The 22805-nt window shown below is 41.3% G+C and overlaps 1 protein-coding gene across 1 annotated transcript; it reads left to right on the top strand.

The window, feature by feature from the left end:
- The first annotated feature begins 475 nt into the window (after positions 1-475).
- On the top strand, positions 476-15702 carry ERCC4 (ERCC excision repair 4, endonuclease catalytic subunit). The gene is made up of 11 exons (XM_064672829.1): positions 476-701; positions 2201-2381; positions 4341-4536; positions 5883-6090; positions 7039-7219; positions 7566-7694; positions 8270-8380; positions 9405-9996; positions 10706-10798; positions 11480-11592; positions 12651-15702. Exons 1-11 carry the CDS (start codon positions 528-530, stop codon positions 13382-13384), a joined length of 2712 nt encoding a protein of 903 aa, XP_064528899.1. The 5' UTR covers positions 476-527; the 3' UTR covers positions 13385-15702.
- The last annotated feature ends 7103 nt before the right edge of the window (positions 15703-22805 follow it).

Genomic DNA, 22805 nt, shown 5'->3' with positions numbered 1-22805 from the left:
GGAGCAGGTGGGGCCTGTCCCCCATCGCTTTCCACGCCGGGGGCTCTGGATCCTCCAGTCCTTCCTGTCCCTCCTGTCCCAGCTGTCCCTCCTGTCCCAGCTCTCCCTCCTGTCCCTCCTGTCCCAGCTCTCTGTCCTGTCCCAGCTCTCTCTCCTGTCCCCGCTCTCTCTCCTGTCCCCGCTCTCTCTCCTGTCCCAGCTCCCTCTCCTGTCCCCGCTCTCTGTCCTGTCCCCGCTCTCTGTCCTGTCCCCGCTCTCTCTCCTGTCCCAGCTCTCTCTCCTGTCCCAGCTCTCTCTCCTGTCCCAGCTCTCTCTCCTGTCCCCGCTGTCCCCGCTCTCCCTCCTGTCCCAGCTCTCCCTCCTGTCCCTCCTGTCCCAGCTCCCTCTCCTGTCCCAGCTCTCTCTCCTGTCCCCGCTGTCCCCGCTCTCCCTCAGCCGCCGCTGGAGGACCGCTCTCACGTGCCCGCCAGGGGGCGCCGCCGCGCGTCAGGGGTGTGCCGTGGGCGCGTGCGCGGTCGCGCGCGGCGATGGCGGCGCTGCTGGAGCACGAGAGCCAGATCTTCCTGGACCTGTTCCACCGGGACGGGCTCGTGGTGTGCGCCCGCGGGCTCGGCATCGACCGCCTGCTCCTGCGCTTCCTGCGCCTCTACTGCGAGCCCGCCAGCCTCGTGCTCGTGCTCAACACCGGCCCCGCCGAGGAGGTGAGGGGGCTGTCAGCGCCCGGCGCGGCCCCGCAGTGCCCCGGGCGGGAGCGGCTCCTGGGGCCGGGGGCGGGCCGGGGGTGGGTGTGCGGGATCCGGGGCCGGGCCGGGCGCTGTCACAGAATCACTGAGTGGGGCAGGCTGGAAGGGACCACAGTGGATCATCTGGTCCCACCTCCCTGCTCCTGCAGGGTCATCCCAGAGCACACGGCACAGAATCCTGTGTCCAGACAGTTCTGGAGTATCCCCAGTGAGGAGACCCCACACTCTCTCTGGGCAATCTGTTCCAGTGCTCAGTCACTGCACAAGGAAGAAGTTCTTCCTCATGTTCAGGTGGAACTTCCTGAGCATCAGTTCCTGCCCATTCCCTGTCATCCCATTGCTGGGCACCCCCGAGCAGAGCCCGGTCCATCCTTTGCCCCCTCCCTGCAGATATGAGAGACATTGAGGAGGTGCCCTCTCAGCTGTCTCTTCTCAGGGCCAGCTCCTCAGCCTGTCCTCAGAGGAGAGTCCCCCCATCCTCTTTGTCACCCTGCGCTGGACCCACTCCAGGAGCTCCGTGTCTCTTTTGTCCTGAGGATCCCAGAACTGGACACAACACTCCAGATGGGCCTCACCAGGGCTGAGTAGAGGGGCAGGATCACCTCCCTCGACCTGCTGGCAATGCTCTTCCTAATGCACCCCAGGACACTGTTGGCCGCCTTGGCCATGAGGGCACTGCTGGCTCAGGGACAGCTGGTTGTCCCCCAGGACCCCACGTCCCAGGGAAAGCTGTCAGACCAGACACACTTGGGATCCATTAGCTGAATTCCTACTCCTGCAGCACAGTAAAGCCCCAAAACCAATACTGAGCTAAAACAAGCGTATGTACATAATTGTAAGTAACCACTGAGCAGAAAGGGATGAACTTGCTGAAGGTTTGACCCTCCTTGTACAAAAAATAGCTGCTCTTTTTTCCCTGGAACCAGGGAGATTTCCCACCATCAGGGAAGTGAGGTCCTGGGGACTTTTTATAGTGGCCATAGGGGAATAAATATCACAGCTCTAGTTTGTAAGATTAAACTTCATGTATAGGGCCTACCTGCTGTAGTTGTCTGATAGCAGGTGAGGGCACCAGAAGATGAACTCTTCCCAATTCTCTGTTCTTAAAGCAGTATTAAAATTGCATGTTCTCTGAAAATGGAAATACAGGAAAGTGTAAACTCTTTTGAGTGTCAGTTGCTCATATTTACTTAAGTATTTTCTAGCTACTACTGACAATACGTAGATTTTAAATCACCCAGATGAGTTTGAAACTGAACAAGGTATATCAAAGAAGAAAAAAATCATGATAATTATGACTTCCTTTAGTATGTTATACTGTCATGTTTTAATTTGTTTTGGACTGCTCCTCAAAATTGGCAGGGTATGCATAATAAAGGTGTTTATTGCATCCAATAAATGTGTTTGTTTCATAAGTTACCACGATTATGTCTTTCTTTTTATTGGATTCGGTTTAGGAGTATTTTATTGACCAGCTGAGGTCAGATGGAGCTGTTCACCTTCCCCGGCGTGTTACCAATGAAATTGCAAATAACACTCGGTACGAATTTTACACACAAGGAGGAGTCATCTTTGCAACAAGTCGGATCCTGGTGGTGGATTTCCTTACTGACAGAATCCCTGCCAACCTCATTACTGGTAAGAGTTTAATGGAATGAAGGTAAAAGTGTTCTGTTTGAACATACATAAAGCTTAATTCTATATGAAGAGTTCTACTAACCACTATCAAAGAACTTTTCCTTTCCTTCCCCCCAAGACTGAGGTAAAAAGAGCAAATGTGTAGTTCTTTCATATTTTTAATCGTTTTCTTTGCTCCAAACTTGTTTGTCGTATTTAATCAAACCATTTGAAAACATGCACATTATTTTTACAGAGCTATTTTTACAGGTTTTGCATTGCCACCAGAGGTCAGTGCCAGAGCAGCTGTGATAGACCAGCTGCTTCATTTCCAGCTTCCCCAACACCTGGTTCCATGTACCTTACCTGTGTGTGAGACTGTACAGCCAAACCACCAAAAACTTGTGATAGTGTTTCTTAAGGAGGTAACACAGAAAAAGTGTTTCTAGGTTTTATAAATGTTGTTTATAAAATCAGTGTGGAATCACATGTGAATTAACATCTGATGAACTCATAAAGTCCAGCTAAATGGAGATAAGAAATTATCACTGCAGTAAAGAAGAATTATTCCTGGTAGTTTTAGCCAGGTAAAAATGATGTACTTGGCAGCACAGTAAGACTGATGCAAGTGGGTTTAATAAAAAGTGGTGATAAAAGGGCTTACAGAGCAGGTACAAACTCACTCCATAAGCAGACATATATTGAGTGAAAGTTGGAAGGTATTATGATAAACACACAGTCTTACTGGTCCAGCACAAATTGGTTGTCCCCTCTCATGTCCATTCCGAGTCACATCTTGACAAACTGGAAGTTGTTCAGAAATGTGTGTGATCATTGTTATGTCCTGAAAAATTTGCTTCGTGGGACAGATCTAACAATGTCTAGATAGAAAAATACCTTGTAGTGGATTATTCCATGACTTAATCATGAATGGCTAGCAGTTATATGGAAGCCTTTTTTTTCTAGATGCTTTCTCATTTACCAAGCAAAGGCATATTAAAATCAATGTCTAGGTGCTGAGTTGAAGAAACTTGTTGCAGAATTAAATGCACTGTAAATTTATGAGCTTATGTAGGTACAAGGTAAAACCTGTGATGTTTGATGTCCTTTGCTTCCATTTCAGAAAGGCATTTATGATTCCACTGCAAGCTGTGAACAGATAAGAGTTACCACACAGGCCTCACTTCAGCAGGGGAGAGGGAAGAATGCAGTGTGCTATTTAACATGATTAAGTGGGAGGAAAAAATAAGCCTGAGTTTAACAGGTCTTGGCTGAGTGAACTGTGAATCCCAGAAGTATTTGTCTCGAACACCTAATTAAATTAAATTGTTGTTTCATTTCTCTTTACTAAAATGTGCTTGATAAATCTTTTATTCCTAATACCCCCATAGCCCTGAATAAAACTGGGGGTGGACTCATACAGTTGATAGTATTTGCTGTCCTTAAGAGTGAACATGACTTATCAGAAGGAGGAGAAAAGCAAAACAAATGTTTTCAGATGTTCTTTGAATGTGTAAACACTTGAACTGTTACCAATGAAACATACTTGACCAGACTAATTCCAGAATTTCTCTAACAAAAGAATGCAAATATCACAGACTTGAAAGTGTCAAACTTGCTGTGCTGTAACAGTGTGTTCTGTCGTGCATTTGCTTTTCCTCCTTTTCAAAGGCTCAAGTTCAAGTTATGCCTCAGGAGTAAAGAATTTTCTAAGCTAATAAGTCCTGCCACTCAAGAACAAGATTTTTTTAAATTTTTTTTTTATTAAAGATGCATCATTAACCCAGTTCTGTTATTTGGCAGTTCTGTGGTACTGAAACTGAGGAGTCACTTGTTTGAACCCCAGAAAGTTTGTTCAACACTCATTTTAGAAGATTTAAATTCCTATAATCCAAAGAATAAGACAGTTATGAGGAAAATTCTATACAAAGTTGGACCTTTCTTAACTTCTTGTAACTTGAAAATGTTTTATTTTGCCAGGCATTTTGGTGTACAAAGCACACAGAATCATCGAGTCCTGCCAGGAAGCGTTTATCCTGCGACTGTATCGCCAGAAGAACAAGCAAGGCTTCATTAAAGCTTTTACAGATAATGCTGTTGCATTTAACACTGGCTTTTGCCACGTGGAAAGAGTGATGAAAAACCTTTTTGTCAGTAAGCTTTATCTGTGGCCAAGGTGAGGCACTTCTTTACTCCACTGGAGAGTTAAACTTAAAAGAAGGTGAGGGATGTTAGATGGGTTCCTCAGAAAATGAGGTGTATGCAGTCACACTGCTTAGGGGTGTTCCCTCACATCCCCAAACAAATTTCAGTCAGGTTTTGACTGAAGTGGTCTTGAAGATGCTAAATTTCTGTATGTATTTTTGAAAATAGACTCAAATTAACTCTGTAAGGGGCTGAACCTTATGGCAGAGCTGGCCTTTTAGCCAACAGAAATCACAGCAGAAGGTGACACTCCTAATAGCTCAAGAAAAACTTCCCTTACAAAACAGAGTATATAAGCCATGAAGTAACAAGAACACAGTCTCTCAGTTCTCCATTCAGGGAGGTATTTGTTTCCAGCTGTGATGAAACTCCATGGATCTTTCTACATGTTGATTTTTTTAATCTTCTTTTACATGTATGTTGTGTATGAAGAATATTTCCTGATGACTGATAAAAAGCAAATTGCCAGGTTTGTGGCACGTGTTAAGTCATTCAGAAGCAGAGCCACAAATGGAACTGGACCCTTTATCTGCTGACCCGTTCAGTGCTCTTGCCTTGGGCAGGAGCTCTGCCCATTTGTTCCAGGCTAAGAATGTGTTTCACTCCATCTTAATGAACTGTCACTCTGCCTTGTAAACTCTTTTTTTAACAGTCTTTCTTCCAGTATCCCAGTGAAGTGGACATAACTAGGGCAAGAAAGGTTGGATAAAAGCTCTCTCTGTTTTCTTCCTTGGCTTCTGAGCCACAGCAAGGCCTGGGGGTGCAGTGTGTGGGAAGGGAGATGCCCAGGGAGTTCCAGAGGTTGGCAGGCACTGGGCTCTCTGAGCCTCCCTGTTAGGGAAAGGCAGTGACATGTCTGTGCCTGTGCAGCTGAGGGGCTGCAGGGGAGGGTTCCAACAAGGACCTGCTGCTCATCCCTGCAAGCCGGGAATGTCACAGAACCTGCTGGTGCAGTGTCTGATTTCAAAGAATTCATGAGCCTGTTCTGTTTCCCCCTTATGAGATTTTTGGGGTTTACTTTAGTATTTGTTTGTGTATTGGTGATGGAGAATCTAGTGCAGGAATTTTCCATGGCTCATTCACCAGCCCTATAGGCTCACATGACTAGAATGCCTACAGTCATCATTGTGGAACAGATGGTTTTCTGAGGCTGTTCATAAGATTGCAGTCTTCACATCACTAGAATCTGATTTACTTTGGAATTAACTTACTTGTTCACATTTAAAACAATTGTAATTGTAGTTTATACAAACTTTTGAGTAATTGTGGGTCAAGAAAACTTTCCATGTAAATCTTAATAAGCTGTTTTCCTCTTAGATTTCATATAGCAGTGAACTCATTTTTAGAGAAGCATAAACCTGAAGTGGTGGAAATACATGTGGCAATGACCCCTGCTATGCTTGCTATCCAGACCTCAATCCTGGACATTTTAAATGCCTGTCTGAGAGAACTCAAACGTTATAATCCAGTTCTTGAAGTAGAAGACCTCTCTTTAGAAAATGCTATTGGAAAAGCTTTTGACAAGGTAACCATTCTGATTGTTTTGTAGTGTCTAACTAACAGGATGTAGATCTTCAAACTGCCATGCAAACAGAAATTTTATTTGTAAAATTAATAACCTTCAGCAGCTGAGTGTTCTCCCATGACATGTTTATTAGTGGTACCAGGTGATGTAATAGTGATGTGACAGTTGCCAGTAGGGTTTTTGGTGTATAGGTGTTATTGTTCTTCCTTCATTTCCCAAGTCTTACAGCACGAACATCCTGATTCAAGGTTTTCTTTCCTATTTGTGTTTCCATTTCCTCTAGTAGGAGAAGCACAAGAATATAGTAGACAACATGCACATGCATGCATCTGCTGTATCTTTAATCATTATATATGTCAGTAATTGTGTGTTCATTGCTGTTTGTGGCAGATGTGCAATGTTTGGCATACATGTGCTTTCTGTAAGGTGAAACCATAAACTTCAACCATCATAGTGAAACACAGTTATTTCTTAACTACTATTTAATCCTGATGTAAGGCTTTCTGTACTTTTAATATCTGGAGGTTTTTTTCTTAAGCTTTACAGGTTGCACATCTGCATGGTACCAACCTTATTTTGGAAATTAAATGCCATTAGAATGGTTTCTGCTTTACAGGCCAGTGCCAGTAAATTAAGGGTGGGGGGGAGTATTGTACCAGTGTTTTATTATTAGATGGAAAGGAAAAAGTGTACTGAAAGCATTAATTGATACACATCTGCTAATTGCTGGAGTATTTTACATAAAGGCATCTATATTATGTTAACTTTGCTAAAAAATGATAACTTATGTAAAAAAAAATACCTTACCATCAGGTCTTTAATTTGGTATCCTTAATAACTTCAGGAAACTAATGGCATCCCCTATAAAGGAAAAAAAAAAAGTGCATTTTTAGCATGGTTAGTGTACTATATATTTGACAGCCTGAACTTTCCAATTTATATTTCTAGACAATACGTCACTATTTAGATCCTCTCTGGCATCAGCTTGGAGCTAAGACAAAATCTTTGGTCCAGGATTTGAAGATACTCCGTACTTTGCTCCTCTATCTCACTCAGTATGATTGTGTCACCTTCCTTAATCTTCTGGAGTCACTGAAAGCAAGTGAAAAAGCTTTTGGTGAGAATTCAGGTAAACACTCAAGATCCATACAAGTCAATGCATGAAACAGCGAAATGTTGATGTTTTTAATTAGCATTCCCAAACATTTGAAGGTACCTAATTAGGCTTTACATAACCAGCCATAAGGACGTAGGTTTTTATTGACAGATAATGCTTTCATCTTCCCACCTAACTGCTGTTACTTAACAGGGGCAGATTTGCATCACATTTGTCTCTTACTAAGCTGGTGATTGCACAGCAAGCAGGTAGCACAGGTATTCCAGATGAGAGGTTTGGGGCTGGTGCTGCAAAGGGTTGAAACACATCCCCATTGCAGATGTCAAACTAGTGCTGCTTCCCTCTCCTCTGCCCTCAGGTTGGCTGTTCCTCGACGCCAGCACCTCGATGTTTGTGAACGCTCGGGCTCGAGTTTATCGCATTGCAGAGGAGAAGCTGAGTCAGAAAGGCAAAGGCTCTGAAAAACGTGATGTGAAGAAGGAAAATGGTACTGAGCATTCCTAATTTTAAGTTTGGGAGTGTCACGATTTCAAGTGCTTTGCATGTTATTACTGGGGCTCTGGTTCCCTACGTGAACTTAACCCAGCTCAGGATCTCAATCTGTTAGCTGGGATAAGCTGAGACATAATCTTAGTTCAAAAAGCATATAATAAACAACATACAAGAGTCATGAAGAAATAAGGGGTTCTCCTAAGCTTGCTCAGCTGATCACTGGGAGAGCTTTTATGGAATTCTTGTGTTACACTGCTGTTTAACTTGCTCTTTATGATTTTACTTGAACGGGTAGGAGGCTGGGGTTGCTTTTTTAAAAAAAATATACCCAGGAGTTTCAGAATTGAAGAATAAGTGAATATTGCAACTTTTTGCTTCACTAGAGCACTTATCCCCATTTTTAAAGTTAAGAGTGTTCTCCAACCCAGTAACATAACACATTGCCTATGTAGGCTGTTGAATATCATATTTGCCAACAGCCATCACGCTATTGACATCTAACCACTAATTTAAAGTCTGAGGGAGATTTTGGCTGTAAGAGCTGCTATGTTCAATCTTACTGTGTTTCAGAACTGAAAAGGGAATTGGTTCTCGAAAGTAACCCAAAATGGGAAGCTTTGAGAGAAGTACTGAAAGAGATTGAAGATGAGAATAAGAACAGTGACAACCTTGGTGGTCCAGGTGAGAGAATACTAAATGATGAAAGTTTTCACAGTAAAACCATGGCTGGTTTGCACTTCTGCTTGTCTTTGGAGAGAGGGAACCTAACTCTTTACTGCAGTTTTATCAAAGAGATAGTTTAAATTTAATAATTTGTGTTGGTTACTATGCAATACAGTTTAGGAAAGAGAATTTTTTTAACTTACATTTCAATATTAGACTGATAGTTTAGTTCCAAGCCCAATAAAACTGATGTGGAAATTTATAATAATCAAGGTACCATTCACTCATTTCTTAAGTTCAACTTCAAAAAAAGTGCCCTTTCTAACTCACACATTCTTCTCCTGCACCTGAAAATTTGCCTCTCCAGGAGATGCATATAAATGGGGTAGAGATTAGAAGGCAGGGTAGAGAGTCTAACTGCTTTGCTGCCTTTCCTATTTTAGGGCTGTTCAGCCCCTTAAATTTCAGCAAGTTTTATTTTAGGAAATAGTAAGGGTAAAAAAGTGCTCTTTTCTCCCACCCACAGTGTTCTGACTGCATAAGAACTGGCTCTCTCACCTAGTGTTGTAGGAGTTTATCTGAGTCAGCTTGTGGAGAATTGTTATTCAAGACCACAAATGTCAATAATACTGTGTGAAATATGTATTTTTTGACTTTCTATCACAGCTGACAAAGGCTGAAAATTAGACTGGTCTAAATTAAGTTCTCTCTTATTCCACCTCTTAAAAAGAAGTAGTTGTGAGTGTGTTTCAATACATACTATGTTTCAGATGGCCAGAAGGAAAACCTCACAAATTTAGACGTTGTGAGAATAAGGAAGGCTGAACTTCCATTAATCTCCTCTAATCTTGTTTGGTACAAAATGCCCATGCACTTCATATTTCTCTCAAAGTCCAGAGCAACTGTGACAACCAAATACAAAAGTCTTTGGCAGGCATTACTTCCAGGATCAGTAAAACCAATTTGCTCAGGAGATGCCTTGTAGGTGGAAAAGAAGCACAGCATTACAGCCTGTAAACATGATATTGTTTCTTGACTGCAGGGCAAGTGCTCATTTGTGCCAGCGATGACCGAGCCTGTGCCCAGCTCAGGGAGTTTATTATTGCTGGGGCAGAAGCTTTTTTAACAAGGCTGTATAACAAAACCTTCGGAAAGGATGAGAAAGCTGCAGAAGTATGGATTACAGACAGAAAAGCCATCAAGTCCAAAAAAAATGCCAAACCAGACCCAGGGCCTCAAGCCAAAAAAGGCAAACTTGCAGCTTCTTCAAAACAAAAGAAACACAAGAAGCAACAAGACCGGACTATAATCCAAATGATGGGGAAACCCGAGGAGGAAAAGAGAGAGGAGTTAGAGGTGGAAGAGAACAAAGAATTAAGCAGTAGCCAAGAAAGCAGTGGTGAAGAGGCCATTCCTGAGGATTTTGATGTGAACCTGCCCTCCGATTGTTACTATGGGATTTTCAAGGACCCGCTGACCATCATCCACCCGCTGCAGAGCTGTGGGGACCCCTACGCCCTGACCCGCGTCCTGCACGAGGTGGAGCCCAGATATGTGGTGTTGTACGATGCAGAGCTCACCTTCGTCCGCCAGCTGGAGATCTACAAGGCCAGCAGGCCTGGGAAGCCTCTGAGGCAAGTTCACGTGGTAATTCTAGTCTTACAAACTAAAAAGTGCACTGTCAGCAGTCAAGGCAGAACGTGCAGCTGTTCATTTTCTTTAGCTACCCTTTAATTCCTGTTTAGCCCTCTTCCTAATTTTAAACAAAAGCAAAATGTCTGGAGTAACCAAAAGATAATTTTTACTTTCCAGAGGGTGTTTAGTCTCTTAGGGCAGAAACATACCTGTTAAAATCCCCAAAGTTCATTCCATCTTCTTCAAGACTTCTGCTTCGATGATCTTAGGGGCAGTAGACCATTTTGAGGTGGTGTAGTCTCATTTTAAACCATTTCTGTGGGTATGATTTTTACACAATAAGATTCATTTTGGGTTTAATTCATGTTCACATTTCCTGATGTTGGCAATGCTGAAGACCAGTAATTCAGAAACTGTAACAGAAAAACAAGTATAGGAAAACACAATAAAGAAAATGAGAAGTATTTGCAGTTATACTTTGTTCTGGCTGACAGAAAGATCACCACACTGTGTATAGGTATTTGATACACCTGTAAATTGCCAAACTCACTTTTATGAATAAATTTCACAAACTAATTAAAAATATAGAAAACTTCAATATACTATTGACTGACTTGTCAGGCTACTAATCTTAAATATTGGTTGTGGGTGTTTTTAAGTTAATATGAAGTTCTGTAAGGATTTTTTTTTCCTCTTTCATACCTACAGAGTTTATTTCCTCATATATGGGGGCTCCACAGAAGAGCAGCGTTATCTCACAGCTCTGAGGAAAGAGAAGGAGGCCTTTGAAAAACTCATTCGGTAACACAATTAGTTTAACCACCTTTATTATTAGTGTTCCATGGCATTCCCTTACATGCTTACACTTCAAACAGAGTGAAGTTCTTAACTGTGTGAAGGCTTTAAATAAACTTTTAATTTCAATTCCCACTGAGAATCAACAAAAAGTCAAACCCCATTTTATTTATTAATTTTAGCAGGATATCATATTAAACTTCTAAGGCTGAACAGCACCACTTGGATTTTCCCCTAATTGTCTCTGTGAATTTCATTTTTGTAATTGTCTTTTTGTCTGCAAGTAGCATTTCTTGTTAGATAATTCCTAAGGCTTTTATAACCTAAGTCAGTTGGGGAAACAAAATAATTATTTCCTTAGACTATATAAGACAGTATTTTTACTGACAGTATCTTCTCATCAGGTTATAGTGCTATTACTAGTTATTAGTTCCTTTGTTTATTATGCTCTGAGAAGTTCTAGAAATAAAAAAATAATCAGCTGCTAAAAAGTGCTGGTAGTTGAAACAGAAATACAGCATCTAGGCCAACAATGTGGAAAACCTGGTAAAGTGCAGTTCTGATCGGGTCTGCAGTTAGGATTAGACTGTATATGTTTTACATCTGGATGAAGGCTGTTAAACTATTTGGGTGTATTTTTCTCATAGATTTGCAGTTTTTAGTGTGTGTTTGTTTGTGGTTCCTTAGAGAGAAGGCCAGCATGGTTGTTCCTGAAGAGAGAGAAGGAAGAGATGAGACAAACTTGGACCTGATCCGAGACGCCAAACCCCCCGGTGTGGCTGCCGACACTCGCAAAGCAGGTGAGCGGGGCCTGAGCTCAGGCTGAGCTCTGACCTTCTGGGAAGCCCCATCACTGCTGCCCTGGAAATGCCACCAGGGACCCAGCACCAGGGCCAGAGACACCCACACTGGCTCTGCAGTCTTCATGGGAAAGAAACAGGATTTCCCAGTGACGGTGACTTGTGGTTTTCTCTGACAGTACAGACTAAAGAAGGGTTTTACCATTGAGACAGATACAATTTGCATAGTTTCTGGGCTGCTTGTTGGTTATAAGACTTTCTAGTGCTGTTTGTAGGGAGAGAAATTAAAACATTGAAACTGAAGTCTGCAGATAGTCAAAGGAAGTCAAGTTGTCCTTGAGGTAGTAAATGTTGGGGACATCTTTTCATCTTGGCAGAACAGATTGCCTGGGTAAACGACTGCAAATTGTGTTTTTGATTACCTTCTTTGTAATAAAAACATCCTTTTTCTTTTTTTGCAGTTCTAACCACATTTTTGTTGCTTTCCTCTGACATCTATACTGTGCCTTTATCTTCACAGCTCTGCCCATTTTTCATTGCTGTCATGTCTGTAATCCTGCTCTCCTTTACCATGTGCTCTCTAATCTTTGCTTTTATGTCTTTTGTGGCCTTGGTGCTGCAGTCTCTTTATGTGTCTTTTTGCAGACCTATAGAGGCCAACACGTAAGTCCTACAATAAAATGCCATATTTCTGTGGGAAACAGCTGGAAATAAAAAGGATCAGCTTCACTGTCTTGTTTTACAGGCAACTTTTTAAAGATTTATTTAAATAACTTTCATCTACAGTTGAATGTATTTCATTGTCACATGCACAAAGCTTACAGCAGGTAGCATGGGAGTTCTGTGAAACTGCAGAGTGTACTCCATAAACTACAGTACATAATTGGGCAACTGAAAATTAAATGAAGTCTGGATTTATTAAATGCTGAATTCGAGGTATAATTTGGGATGTGAAGTATGTGAAGTCCATCCATTACAGAAGCACTGGCAGCACACATGAAAGCTCTACAGCTGCAGGTCCCAAGTATGGGGATAACTGTGTTTATTTTGCTCTTTAGGGGGACAGGAGCAGAAGGATGTTCAGCAAACTATAATCGTGGATATGCGGGAATTCCGTAGTGAGCTCCCATCGCTGATTCATCGCCGTGGCATTGACATTGAGCCCGTTACTCTGGAAGTTGGAGATTATATTTTGACTCCTGATATCTGTGTGGAGCGGAAAAGCATCAGCGATCTGATTGGCTCCCTAAACAATGGGAGGCTGTATTCCCAGTGCATTTCCATGTGCCGCTACTACAAGCGACCAGTCCTCCTGATTGAGTTTGATCCCAACAAACCGTTCTCCCTGATCCCCCGGGGCTCTCTACAGCAGGAAATTTCCAGTAATGATGTTACTTCTAAACTGACCCTCCTTACGCTGCACTTCCCGAAGCTGCGGATCCTGTGGTGTCCCTCTCCCCACGCCACCGCGGAGCTGTTCGAGGAGCTGAAACAGAACCACCCCCAGCCCGACGCAGAGACGGCGATGGCCGTGACCGCCGACTCCGAAATCCTGCCCGAGTCCGACAAGTACAACCCTGGGCCCCAGGACTTCCTCTTAAAGATGCCAGGTGTTAATGCCAAGAACTGCCGGGCCCTGATGAACCACGTGAGGAGCATCGCAGAGCTGGCGACGCTGTCCAAGGACGAGCTCGCCGGGATTTTGGGGAATGCTGCCAATGCCACGCAACTCTTCGACTTCATTCACCTCACCTACGGAGAGGCACTGGCCAAAGGGAAAAGCAAAAGGTGACTAATGCCATAGTTCAACGTGGAGCACAGATAAACTCTTCTGGCACAGGACTTCGGCAAATACATGAAATATTTTGATAAATGCCCCCTCTCAGATAACCAGCTCTTTCTTGCTAATGCTGTTCCATCAGCTTGAAAATGTGAGTTAATTATTACTGAAGGCAAGTTTCAAAAGGAAAAAGTATTTCTAACAGAGATATGTGAATTATATTTATTTGTTTTAAAGCACTTTAACCAATTCTGTAATGAATTACTGAATTACCACTGAATTAACTAAATTTTTTCACCAATTCCAAAGGAATTAAGTGCTAAGACTAATTGATAAAGGTGTTTTCACATGGAAGTTATGATGTCTTGTTAAAGCTAAAAATGTACCATGTCTTGATTAGTGTGTGTGACTTGCTGCACGAAACATCACCTTGCTTTTGCCATTTTCAATGTCTTGCTCTCTGGAAACAGCCAGTTTTTGATTGACAGTGATGAGCTATATCATACTCTTTGCTCAGGAGTTTTTTTAGGAGAATATACTTGGACTCAATCCTAAATTTTAGAATTACCACCATAAGCCTTTGTCACAGTAAGATACAGTTCTGTGCTATGCTTTACATTCTACTTGCTTACTTTACTGCAAGTTATATTTTTTGCCATTCCAAAGTCAGTACAGCTCTGCCTTGCTGGGTTTTGCCAAGTGCATTCCTTTGGGCTGGACTGGACAGCGATTCTGAATTCTCAGTGTGCCTTACTTATACTTTGGAGATGCTTTATTTTTTAATCAGTTTTGATAGTTCTTTCACGTCATTCACTGGCAAGTGAAAAATCTGGGGATACCATTGGCACTGTTCTTTTAGATATACCAGGCCATACTTCCTCTTGTAAAATGCAGTAGTTTTCTAAGCAAGGTTTTTTAAAAGTGTGGACAATTCTTTCAATATTGACTTCTTTCTGTGTCCAATTGCACTTGCATTTTAATGTCTCAAATTGTCCATTGTCATCTAGAAGATAAAACTTTCAGCATTCTGTGTAGCATAAAAGAGGGAAAAGTTATTCTTCTTTTGACAGTTTGTGAATGTGTTCATTGTTAAATTATATATTCTGCACTGAACTTTGATACTGGGTAACAAACTGCCATTGCCAAAAGGGTTGGTCCAGTGTCATTCCATGGTTATGTATTTACATTTGCTATTTACAAACCCTTATCTGTGATTTGTACATGTATTTATACGATTCTAATGGGAACAACAGATCAAAAGTATCTCCTTCATGAAAGGAGAAAATATTTTTTTTATGTTCATGTTCAGTAAAAACTGTTCTGTGTACTTTCAGGTTTGTTTACTGTGCATTTTAAGTATGAACTATGAATTGTTAACTTATATTCTAGAGCTGAGCTGTGACAAATTTCCAAATGAATTCTGCAGATGCAAATTTCAGTATTAAATACATCCATAAGAAGATTAAAATTTGTTAATTATCTCGTTTCTCATTTGGCTGTGTTGATATCAGAACATTTTTATTTTTAGTGTGTGATTTTATATTGCCCTATATTCTAATTTATTTAATATAAAACGAAGCTTTTCATGAGACTTTTGCTTATTTAAACCAATATTGTTGGAAATGCTCAGGGTTGAGAATACCCATAAATGGTGCTAAGAGAGCAGAAAATCAAAGTAAGTTCATGACTGACCTGAGTGTGTTAGAAAAGGGGAGGTGACCAACCTTTGAGAACAGCCATGGGATGCTCCAGGAGCTGTGGGTTTGGGTTTTTTCACATGTACTGCCTCGACTTTGGCAGTGAGGTTTGGGGGGTTTTGCATAGATTTTATGGGTGAAAATGAAGGGTATATGAAGAGGTGATAAAGTAGTAGCTTTGTGTTGGATGCTACATGAAGCTACAAATAATTATTTGCTAAATATTTTGATGCAATTACCTTTTGCTTATATACGTGGAATTTTTGTAAAGCTTCTTCCTTTTCTTTCTCTGTGCAGGATTTGTCTTTTTCTTTAAACACCCACCAGTAACATTGTTGCATGTTCTTATTGCTCTCTGTGCTCTGGCAGTCTCTGTGCTGGGTTCAGCTGTGTCCCCTCCTGGGCAGTAGGTCCCCATTGTGCCCCAAGGTGGAACAGGACATGTGTCCTGCCAGCACTTACCCCTGAAGGAACCCAGCCAGGGCTCTGCCTGGCTGGAGTCACAGCACAGGGGTGGGTGACTGATGGAAATCCTGCCCTTGGGGGGTTCTTTAGCTCCTTTGCAACAGTCATGGAATATTGTATGTCTTGGCATGGCTTGATGTTTTTAAGCCTGTGCTTTTCTATTAAAAAGGCAAACAAAACCCCGCTGCCTTCAGGCTGTGAGTGTCTCTTTCTTATCCCCAAACCAAGGCTCTGTTTCCAGGTCACTCAATATGTGAGGCCTGTGGGGTTCACATGATATTGGGAACTAAGTTTCCAGCTGCAACTGCAAAGGAACCCTTTTGCTGGCAATGTCACTGTGCAGCTCCAAACCAAAACTAACTCTGCTTTTCAAATTACTTCTTCTGCATCAATGTGTAAAGTCGGGCTTTTCTAGGACCATCTGGCTTGATTGCTTTCAGAACTTAAATGTATACCAGTTGACCCAAAATCCATGCTGCTTATAAAATATGCAGATACACTGTAAAAAACAGTGGCTCTTTGAGAAGGTAGAGGAGTTTAAATGTGCAGATTGTTGTGGTTGTGAGGCTTTCTCATTTGCAGAGTGATAGTACAACCACAAACAACATAATTTTTAAATATAAAAACACTTGTCTCTAAAGCTTTCCTTAGTCATCCAGAATTCCAGTTCTATTACTGTAGAATAGAATCCAAAAGCAAACGTCTGCCAAAAAAACTGTTATTAAACAGATACATTTATATGCCAAACAGCATAAAAAAGTGTAACTGAGGGTCATTAAAGAAACTTGTCCTGTGTGGGCTCAGCAAGAGACACTCTGTAGTTTGGGCTCCAGGAGGAGTGAGGTCTGCAATCCTTTCATAAGGACTGTTTTAGGATAAGGTTCTCCTTAGCCCTTTTTCCAGGATAACCTAAATTACATTAATATTCAGTTGATCTGTTTTCTAAAGTACATGATTTTAAGAAATGCAAGTAGGGTCATAAATCAAAAAGATCAGAAACCATTGCTGCAGGATTTTGTAACACTTTGCATTTATAACTTGTTTCACATGTTCATTCTTCCTTGACATAAAAGAATTTTGGATATTTGCAGAATCAAACTAAGAGTAAGCCCTTTATGTGCTTCATATGAAATGGTTAATATCTGCTTAACTCTGAGGTACCTTCTTGCATTGAAAATATACTCACTGACAGTATAGGCACGAATTTTTCTTAATTTGCAACTTTTTTCACCGAAGTTTTCAGGTTTTTTCTATAGTCATCCTCTCCAAAGCTTCCTCTCAATATTTCTAATACCCAGTTTCACAGGGGGCTGGCAGCCTAGGCAACAGTAAGACATAACTGTTGTACCTATTTGTCAATTGTATTTCTTGCTTCTTTTATTTCCAGTTCATTCTAAGTTCAGCTTGAAGCCACAAGAAATAATATCTCTCACCTACAAGATGAGGGGGGAAGAATTAAACACCAAGAATCTTTCTCGATGTTTATCTATCAAAAATGACTTAGCTGTGATAACAGCAGGTTTGGTGAGGTTAGTAATGTATAAATGTTACATCCCCTGTACTCTGGAGTTGCTCCTTTGTTTATTTTAAATCAAGGCTGAAGTTCTAACAAGTGAAAGGGGGTGTGATTCATGTGGCACAGAATGATGCCAAAGCCTCTAAGTAAGAAAAAAAACCTTTAAATGTTCCCGCTCCCCACCAGCCACTACAAATGGGATCAGAGGAAGTCACTGCCAAACTTGACCCAGAGTGTAGCTGAGAGGTAATTCAGAGGTAATTCAGAGGTAATTCAGAGCTACTCTCCTCCCCTTGGCTCCAGAGGAAACACTGGCATTGTCCATCAAAAATGGTACTACAGAAGAGGAACTAAGAGGATCATTTTAGCACTACTATCTCCCCTTGTATTTTATTCTTGAAATCAGCCAGCAGGTTTGGGGTGGGAATTTACTCCAAAAGCCAGAGAGAGAGAATGTACATGACTGACCAAGTGTTTTGATAAGGCTGTACATGGAAATATTCAAGGGTTTTAAAGTTTCAGTGCCATTTTTTATTTTGAGTACGAAATGTTAGGAGTTCATCTCCCACACTTCAAAACAAACAGGAGGACCATTTTTTTCCTTGAGTTTTGATGTGTATTTTGCAAGCTTCTCTGCAATAAATAAAGAGGAAGAAATATTCTCAGCCATGACCTTGAAAACAGGGAAGAACTGTTCAGTAGCTTGGCCAGCCAATATTTAGCTGAGAGATGAATTCCTTAGTCTTCCTGAACTTAGTAAGGGTAACCAGGGCTGCTACACTGCTATGATTTGTTGTCTAAACAGAAGATGTTGCTGCAATATATCAAAATGGGCTAATTTTAGTGTGATTTTTCTTTTAAAGCATGGCAAAATTACCTCGATCCACAACTGCTATAAAGCAGCCTTCCTAGGAATATTAGTTAAATAGATACTATTCTCTCAGCTTGCATTTTACCTTGTATTTGTTTGTAAGAGCTTCCCTCTGTAAACAAATGCTTGGATTCCATTTCTAGGGTCCTCTGTCCCTCAGTGGTATTTCTTTTTTCTTTCACCTTAATCATCTCCTATCAAAGACTGTAGTTATTAAACTGACATTGATATTAAAATAAAGTGGTTGGGGGGTGGGTTCTCAGCCCCAGCACCTCCTTAGGGATCCCTGCCATATTTCTAGAGGCTTGAATAAGTCATTTATTATTACCCAAAGCGAGGAGTTTCAGCTGATATCTCCCAGGAATCTCTGCCTTTCCTTTCATTATCAGCTGTACTGTGTAACATCACACTGGGCATTGGCACATCCCCACACAGACACACAACCTGCTGGGCTGGGTAACATGAGCCTGCACATCCTCAGTGTCCAAGGCTCTGGAAATGACCCTGGAAAAGTAAGCTAAGCCTTTCCCTGTTTCTATATATAAAACTGTTTGTTTAATTGGTGGAGTGCACCAAGAATAAATAATGAGCTAATTCTGAAGATCATTCCCAGAACAGCCAGCTAGGATTGTTTCTGCAAGTCAGAACTTTCTCCTCTCCTTTGTTTGGTTTTTTATATCATATTAAGGTGAACAGCTTTATCTAAATGCAGTTTTAGGAACAGTGCAATATTTCAAGAATTAAGCATTCTGCACATAAGTGAAGTTTTGGAGAGTTTGTTTGCTGAATATAAAAGTAGTTGAAAGTTCAAATTCTAAAACTGGATCAAGGATTTTAACCAGATTAAAGATGAAGTTTCTTCCATGGAAAATATAAGGAAAAAATTAAAGAAAGAAAGAAAAAGAAAAGCTTCCAAGTACTCTCAATCGATTAGGGAAGACTACCATCATATTTTTTCCAGACCATATTTACCTGCTTAATAACAGTTAAAAATGATGAACTTAACTACAAATTTTATCTTAGAAGAAAAAAAAAAATTAAAAAAGACTTAAACAGGTATAGTAATTACTTTTTCAACTTTTTCATTAAATCTTAAGCTGTAATAGGTTATAAAGGCTTAATAATATTTTTTTAAATCCCTTTTTATGTATTTTGCTTTTAATGTATCAGTATCATACATGACTCTATGTCTCAGTGTGTGCACTGACAAATAGATGAGGTACAAAGCAGCCCACAGAGTTCAGAGGGAAGTAGAAGGACTGTCCAGTAGCAGAGTAGGCTTGCTCATGGACTTGCTGGTGATTTCTTATATTAATACAGTAATTGTCCTGTTTAATGACTGTGGACATAAGAGGAACTCATTTAACTTGACCCTCTGTGGTTGAAAGAATACAACCTCTAGTCAAATACAGAGACTCTACAAGGAGAGTACTGTGTCTCTTTGCTAGGCTATAAAATTAAGAGCTTTAGTTCTGTCCTGCACTTGGTGATGTGTTTATTTAATCTCACAAATAGGGAGCCAGAAAAACAGAAGGCAAAGGGATATGGCCGAGCTGACAAAGCAGCGACAAAATGTGAAACTGAAACTCAGCCCTGACTCCCGGGGCAGTTCACACCTCACAGGGCTTGTCTTTCATACCCTTCCAGAGGCTTTTGCAGTTCTGATGTGCTGGTGCTTATTACCAGTTTAAGGTAAAAGTCCTCATTGCAGTAAGTGTCTGGTGATCCCCTGAGTAAGATACACTGAGGTTTCCCTTTATTCCTAGGACTGATGCCCAGATCCACCCTGGGCCACACGCAGACATGTTCTGCCACCTCCAGTACAGCTTTGGGCCCCAGTATGACACCTATGCTATGGCATGAACTCACCAATAAAACCCCTCTAGAAGCCAGGTTAATCTTGCCTTCTGGTCATCTCTAACTCCCCTGTAAGAGAGGGAAGCTGGGGATTAAGTGGTAGCATGGAGTCAAGAACCAAGAAGTTACTGTTTTGCTGCTAGACTTTCTCAGTTCAAGTCCTGGTTCAAAGAGTGAGTTTTAAATACTACAGAGAAATTCAGGCTGGCAGGCAGGACCCACTTCAGACCTAGAAAATCTGGATTTCTGAGCAGCTGTAATTAGCTTGACCCTCATTTTTAGGGCCACGTTGCTTAAACTGGCAGATTTCAAAATGGGCTCCAGACCAAATCAGTTATGATCTGGTTTTATTTATCTGAAAGGCTCATGTGGACCTAATTTACTATTGTGTGTTAAGAAATAATGAGTAAGTAGAAGGGATTATGAACACATGTTTGGCCTGGAGAGGAAGAGAAAATGCAGCCATAACTTCAATTCTGAAATGTCTTACTTCATCATAAGCTTAAGTTTCAAAGCTGACATGGAGATTTTGGTACATAATGCCTCATTTTCAACTAATTGCGTCTTAACTGAACATCGAAACCTTCAATTTGGAAGCTCAAATTAGCAGCTATGTGATGGTGCTTTTTTTCCCAGTTGTGTGTAGATGCCAACTGGAGGATCTAGGCATCTTATAAGTACTGTAAAATCTATAAAATCTATAAAAATCTATAAAATAGATTGAGATAGAAATTAGAACTCTTTAATCAACTTTAGCCAAGGTAGAGGGGAATCTGTGGGGAAGCACCGGTTATGCAACCTCAGTCTTGTCTGCAGAGGAGATCCATGTCCTATCCCCTACTCTCACATCAACACTTTGCCTCTTTGCCTTTGAGAATATGTAAAAACTTATGCTTTCTGTACCAGCTATCTTTATTTAACTCCTTAGCAGTTCTCATAATGTACCTTTTGGGAGACAAGTCTTTCTTCAATGCAGGCAAATAATCCATACACCAGCCTATTTCATTCTAACTGGAAGAAAAAAAAGAAAGAATAAGGCTAGAAACTTAGTTCAAATGCCAGTAAACAAGATTGTTAGCAAATAAAATAAACAGTAAATTAGATATTCCATTAAGTACAAATCAGCAGCTTAGATTCGAGCTCTGTTTCGTTTTATGAGAGTGCATTGTAGGACTAATAGACTTAAGAACAATTAGTATTTCCCAGGCCTTTTTCCTTGCTTGTAACAGAATCACAGACTGCATAAAGTTGGAAGGAAGGGACCACAGTGGGGCATCTGGTCCCACCTCCTGCTCCTGCTCCAACAGGGTCATCCCAGAGCACATGGCACAGGATTGTGTCCAGACAGTTCTGGAATATCTCCAGTGAGGAGACTCCACACCCTCTCTGGGCAATCTGTTCCAGTGCTCGGTCACTGCACAGGGAAGAAGTTCTTCCTCATGTTCAGGTGGAACTTCCTGAGCATCAGTTCCTGCCCATTCCCTCTTGTCCCATTGCTGGGCACCCCCGAGCAGAGCCCGGTCCCTCCTCTGCCCCCTCCCTGCAGATCTGACAGACATTGAGGAGGTGCCCTTTCAGTCACCTCTTCTCCAGGCTGAACAGTCCCAGTGGTTAAACCTACTTCTGTAACTGTGTTTATTAACATCTGTCCTGCCTTTCAAGGCATCTGTTAACATGGGGAGAGAAAAAAATATTTGCTAACACCAAAAGATTTCCCATAGGTACAAAAAATTAATTCATTTCTATTAAAATAGCATTCAAATATCTAAACAGTTTCCAAACGTAGCACACACAGCTGGCACTCATGGTAACAGGCAATAGCACTCCACAATATACTCATGTATCAGACTACCTGCTCAGGGACACTATCCCAACTTCTATAACTACAAATCCCCCTTAGTTCCCAATTAGCACTATGCCAGAGAGGCCTAAAAACCTTAACATGGTCCTGCACAATCTCCAAGACAGATCCCTCATTGGAACCAATATTTGATCACCAATAGCTCACCCTGTGCACTGTCTGTGCTTTCACCCCACATCTGGTTCAGAAAGTCCCTAAGGTACAAACTGGTGGAGCTGGGAATACATCATCCAGGCTTCTCTCTGCATCCTCTTTTCTGGCCAGTCTCAGAGAAGCAGGATCAGGCGAGCCAGATCCTGCACCATGGCTCCTCACACGTACATTTATTGGAAAGTCATAATCAGCACCTTCATTATGCTGCTTTTCATCCTGGATCTCTTAAAATAGAATCATGGAGCAGATGTGTGAACAGATTGCACTTCTCCCAGCTGCACTTTTTAGGAGCTCTGTAAAGCACACAGTCACCTGTCTCTGCTACCCGACATTATTATGCCAGTTGGTAAGAAAAAACCACAAGAAAACTTAAAGGCCACTGTATGCATTGTTGTAAATAATTATGCCATGGGAGGTAAAGTATATCCTTCTTACAAACCAGGCAGCAAGATGATCTTCCTTTCAGAAGGTTTAAATACTAAATATTCCTTAGTTTTATTAGTGCCTGTTTACATACTGGGAAATACTGTTCTACTTTCTTTATAAAAGGATTATCCTTTCTGTTTGTTTAAATGGATTTATACGTCCCCAAGGCATACAGTGAGGGAGGAAGTAGCTTCAAAGTTTTGAAAACCCAAGCCTTTAAATACGTTTTTATGAAGTAATAAGAATAATCAATATATGGTGATAGGCTTTACAAAAAAACTTCTTATAAACTGCTGGTTTTATCATCTTATAATCTGCTGGTCCTGATCGATACCTTGAATAATTCACCCTGAAATCTTCTCACTCCTATATGCAGAGAAAAACCAGCATCCCTCATTGAAAGTGCCTTGCTTTAGGGCCAACAAAAAAGAAAGAAAAATGTAACTGTTCCAAATAATTCATGTGCTACATTGTGTCAAAACTGCATTTTAAGAGTTCAAACTCACCCAGGGAACAGCACAAACGTCCCTGGTGGCAGATACCAGCTAAATATGAATGCAAATCACTGCTTCCTTAAGTATTTATGC

Source organism: Pseudopipra pipra, chromosome 16 (assembly GCF_036250125.1).
Source record: "Pseudopipra pipra isolate bDixPip1 chromosome 16, bDixPip1.hap1, whole genome shotgun sequence".
Classification (NCBI taxonomy): domain Eukaryota; kingdom Metazoa; phylum Chordata; class Aves; order Passeriformes; family Pipridae; genus Pseudopipra; species Pseudopipra pipra.
Note: the sequence above shows the minus strand (reverse complement) of the source record. Positions and strands in the feature narration are given on the sequence as shown.

Excerpts from the sequence above, each read along its gene's own strand:
- ERCC4 (XM_064672829.1), top strand. The coding sequence starts at position 528 with ATGGCGGCGCTGCTGGAGCACGAGAGCCAGATCTTCCTGGACCTGTTC. Across the intron at positions 2,382-4,340 it reads CCCTGCCAACCTCATTACTG|GCATTTTGGTGTACAAAGCA; the intron begins GTAAGAGTTTAA and ends TTATTTTGCCAG. Across the intron at positions 7,695-8,269 it reads TGATGTGAAGAAGGAAAATG|AACTGAAAAGGGAATTGGTT; the intron begins GTACTGAGCATT and ends ACTGTGTTTCAG.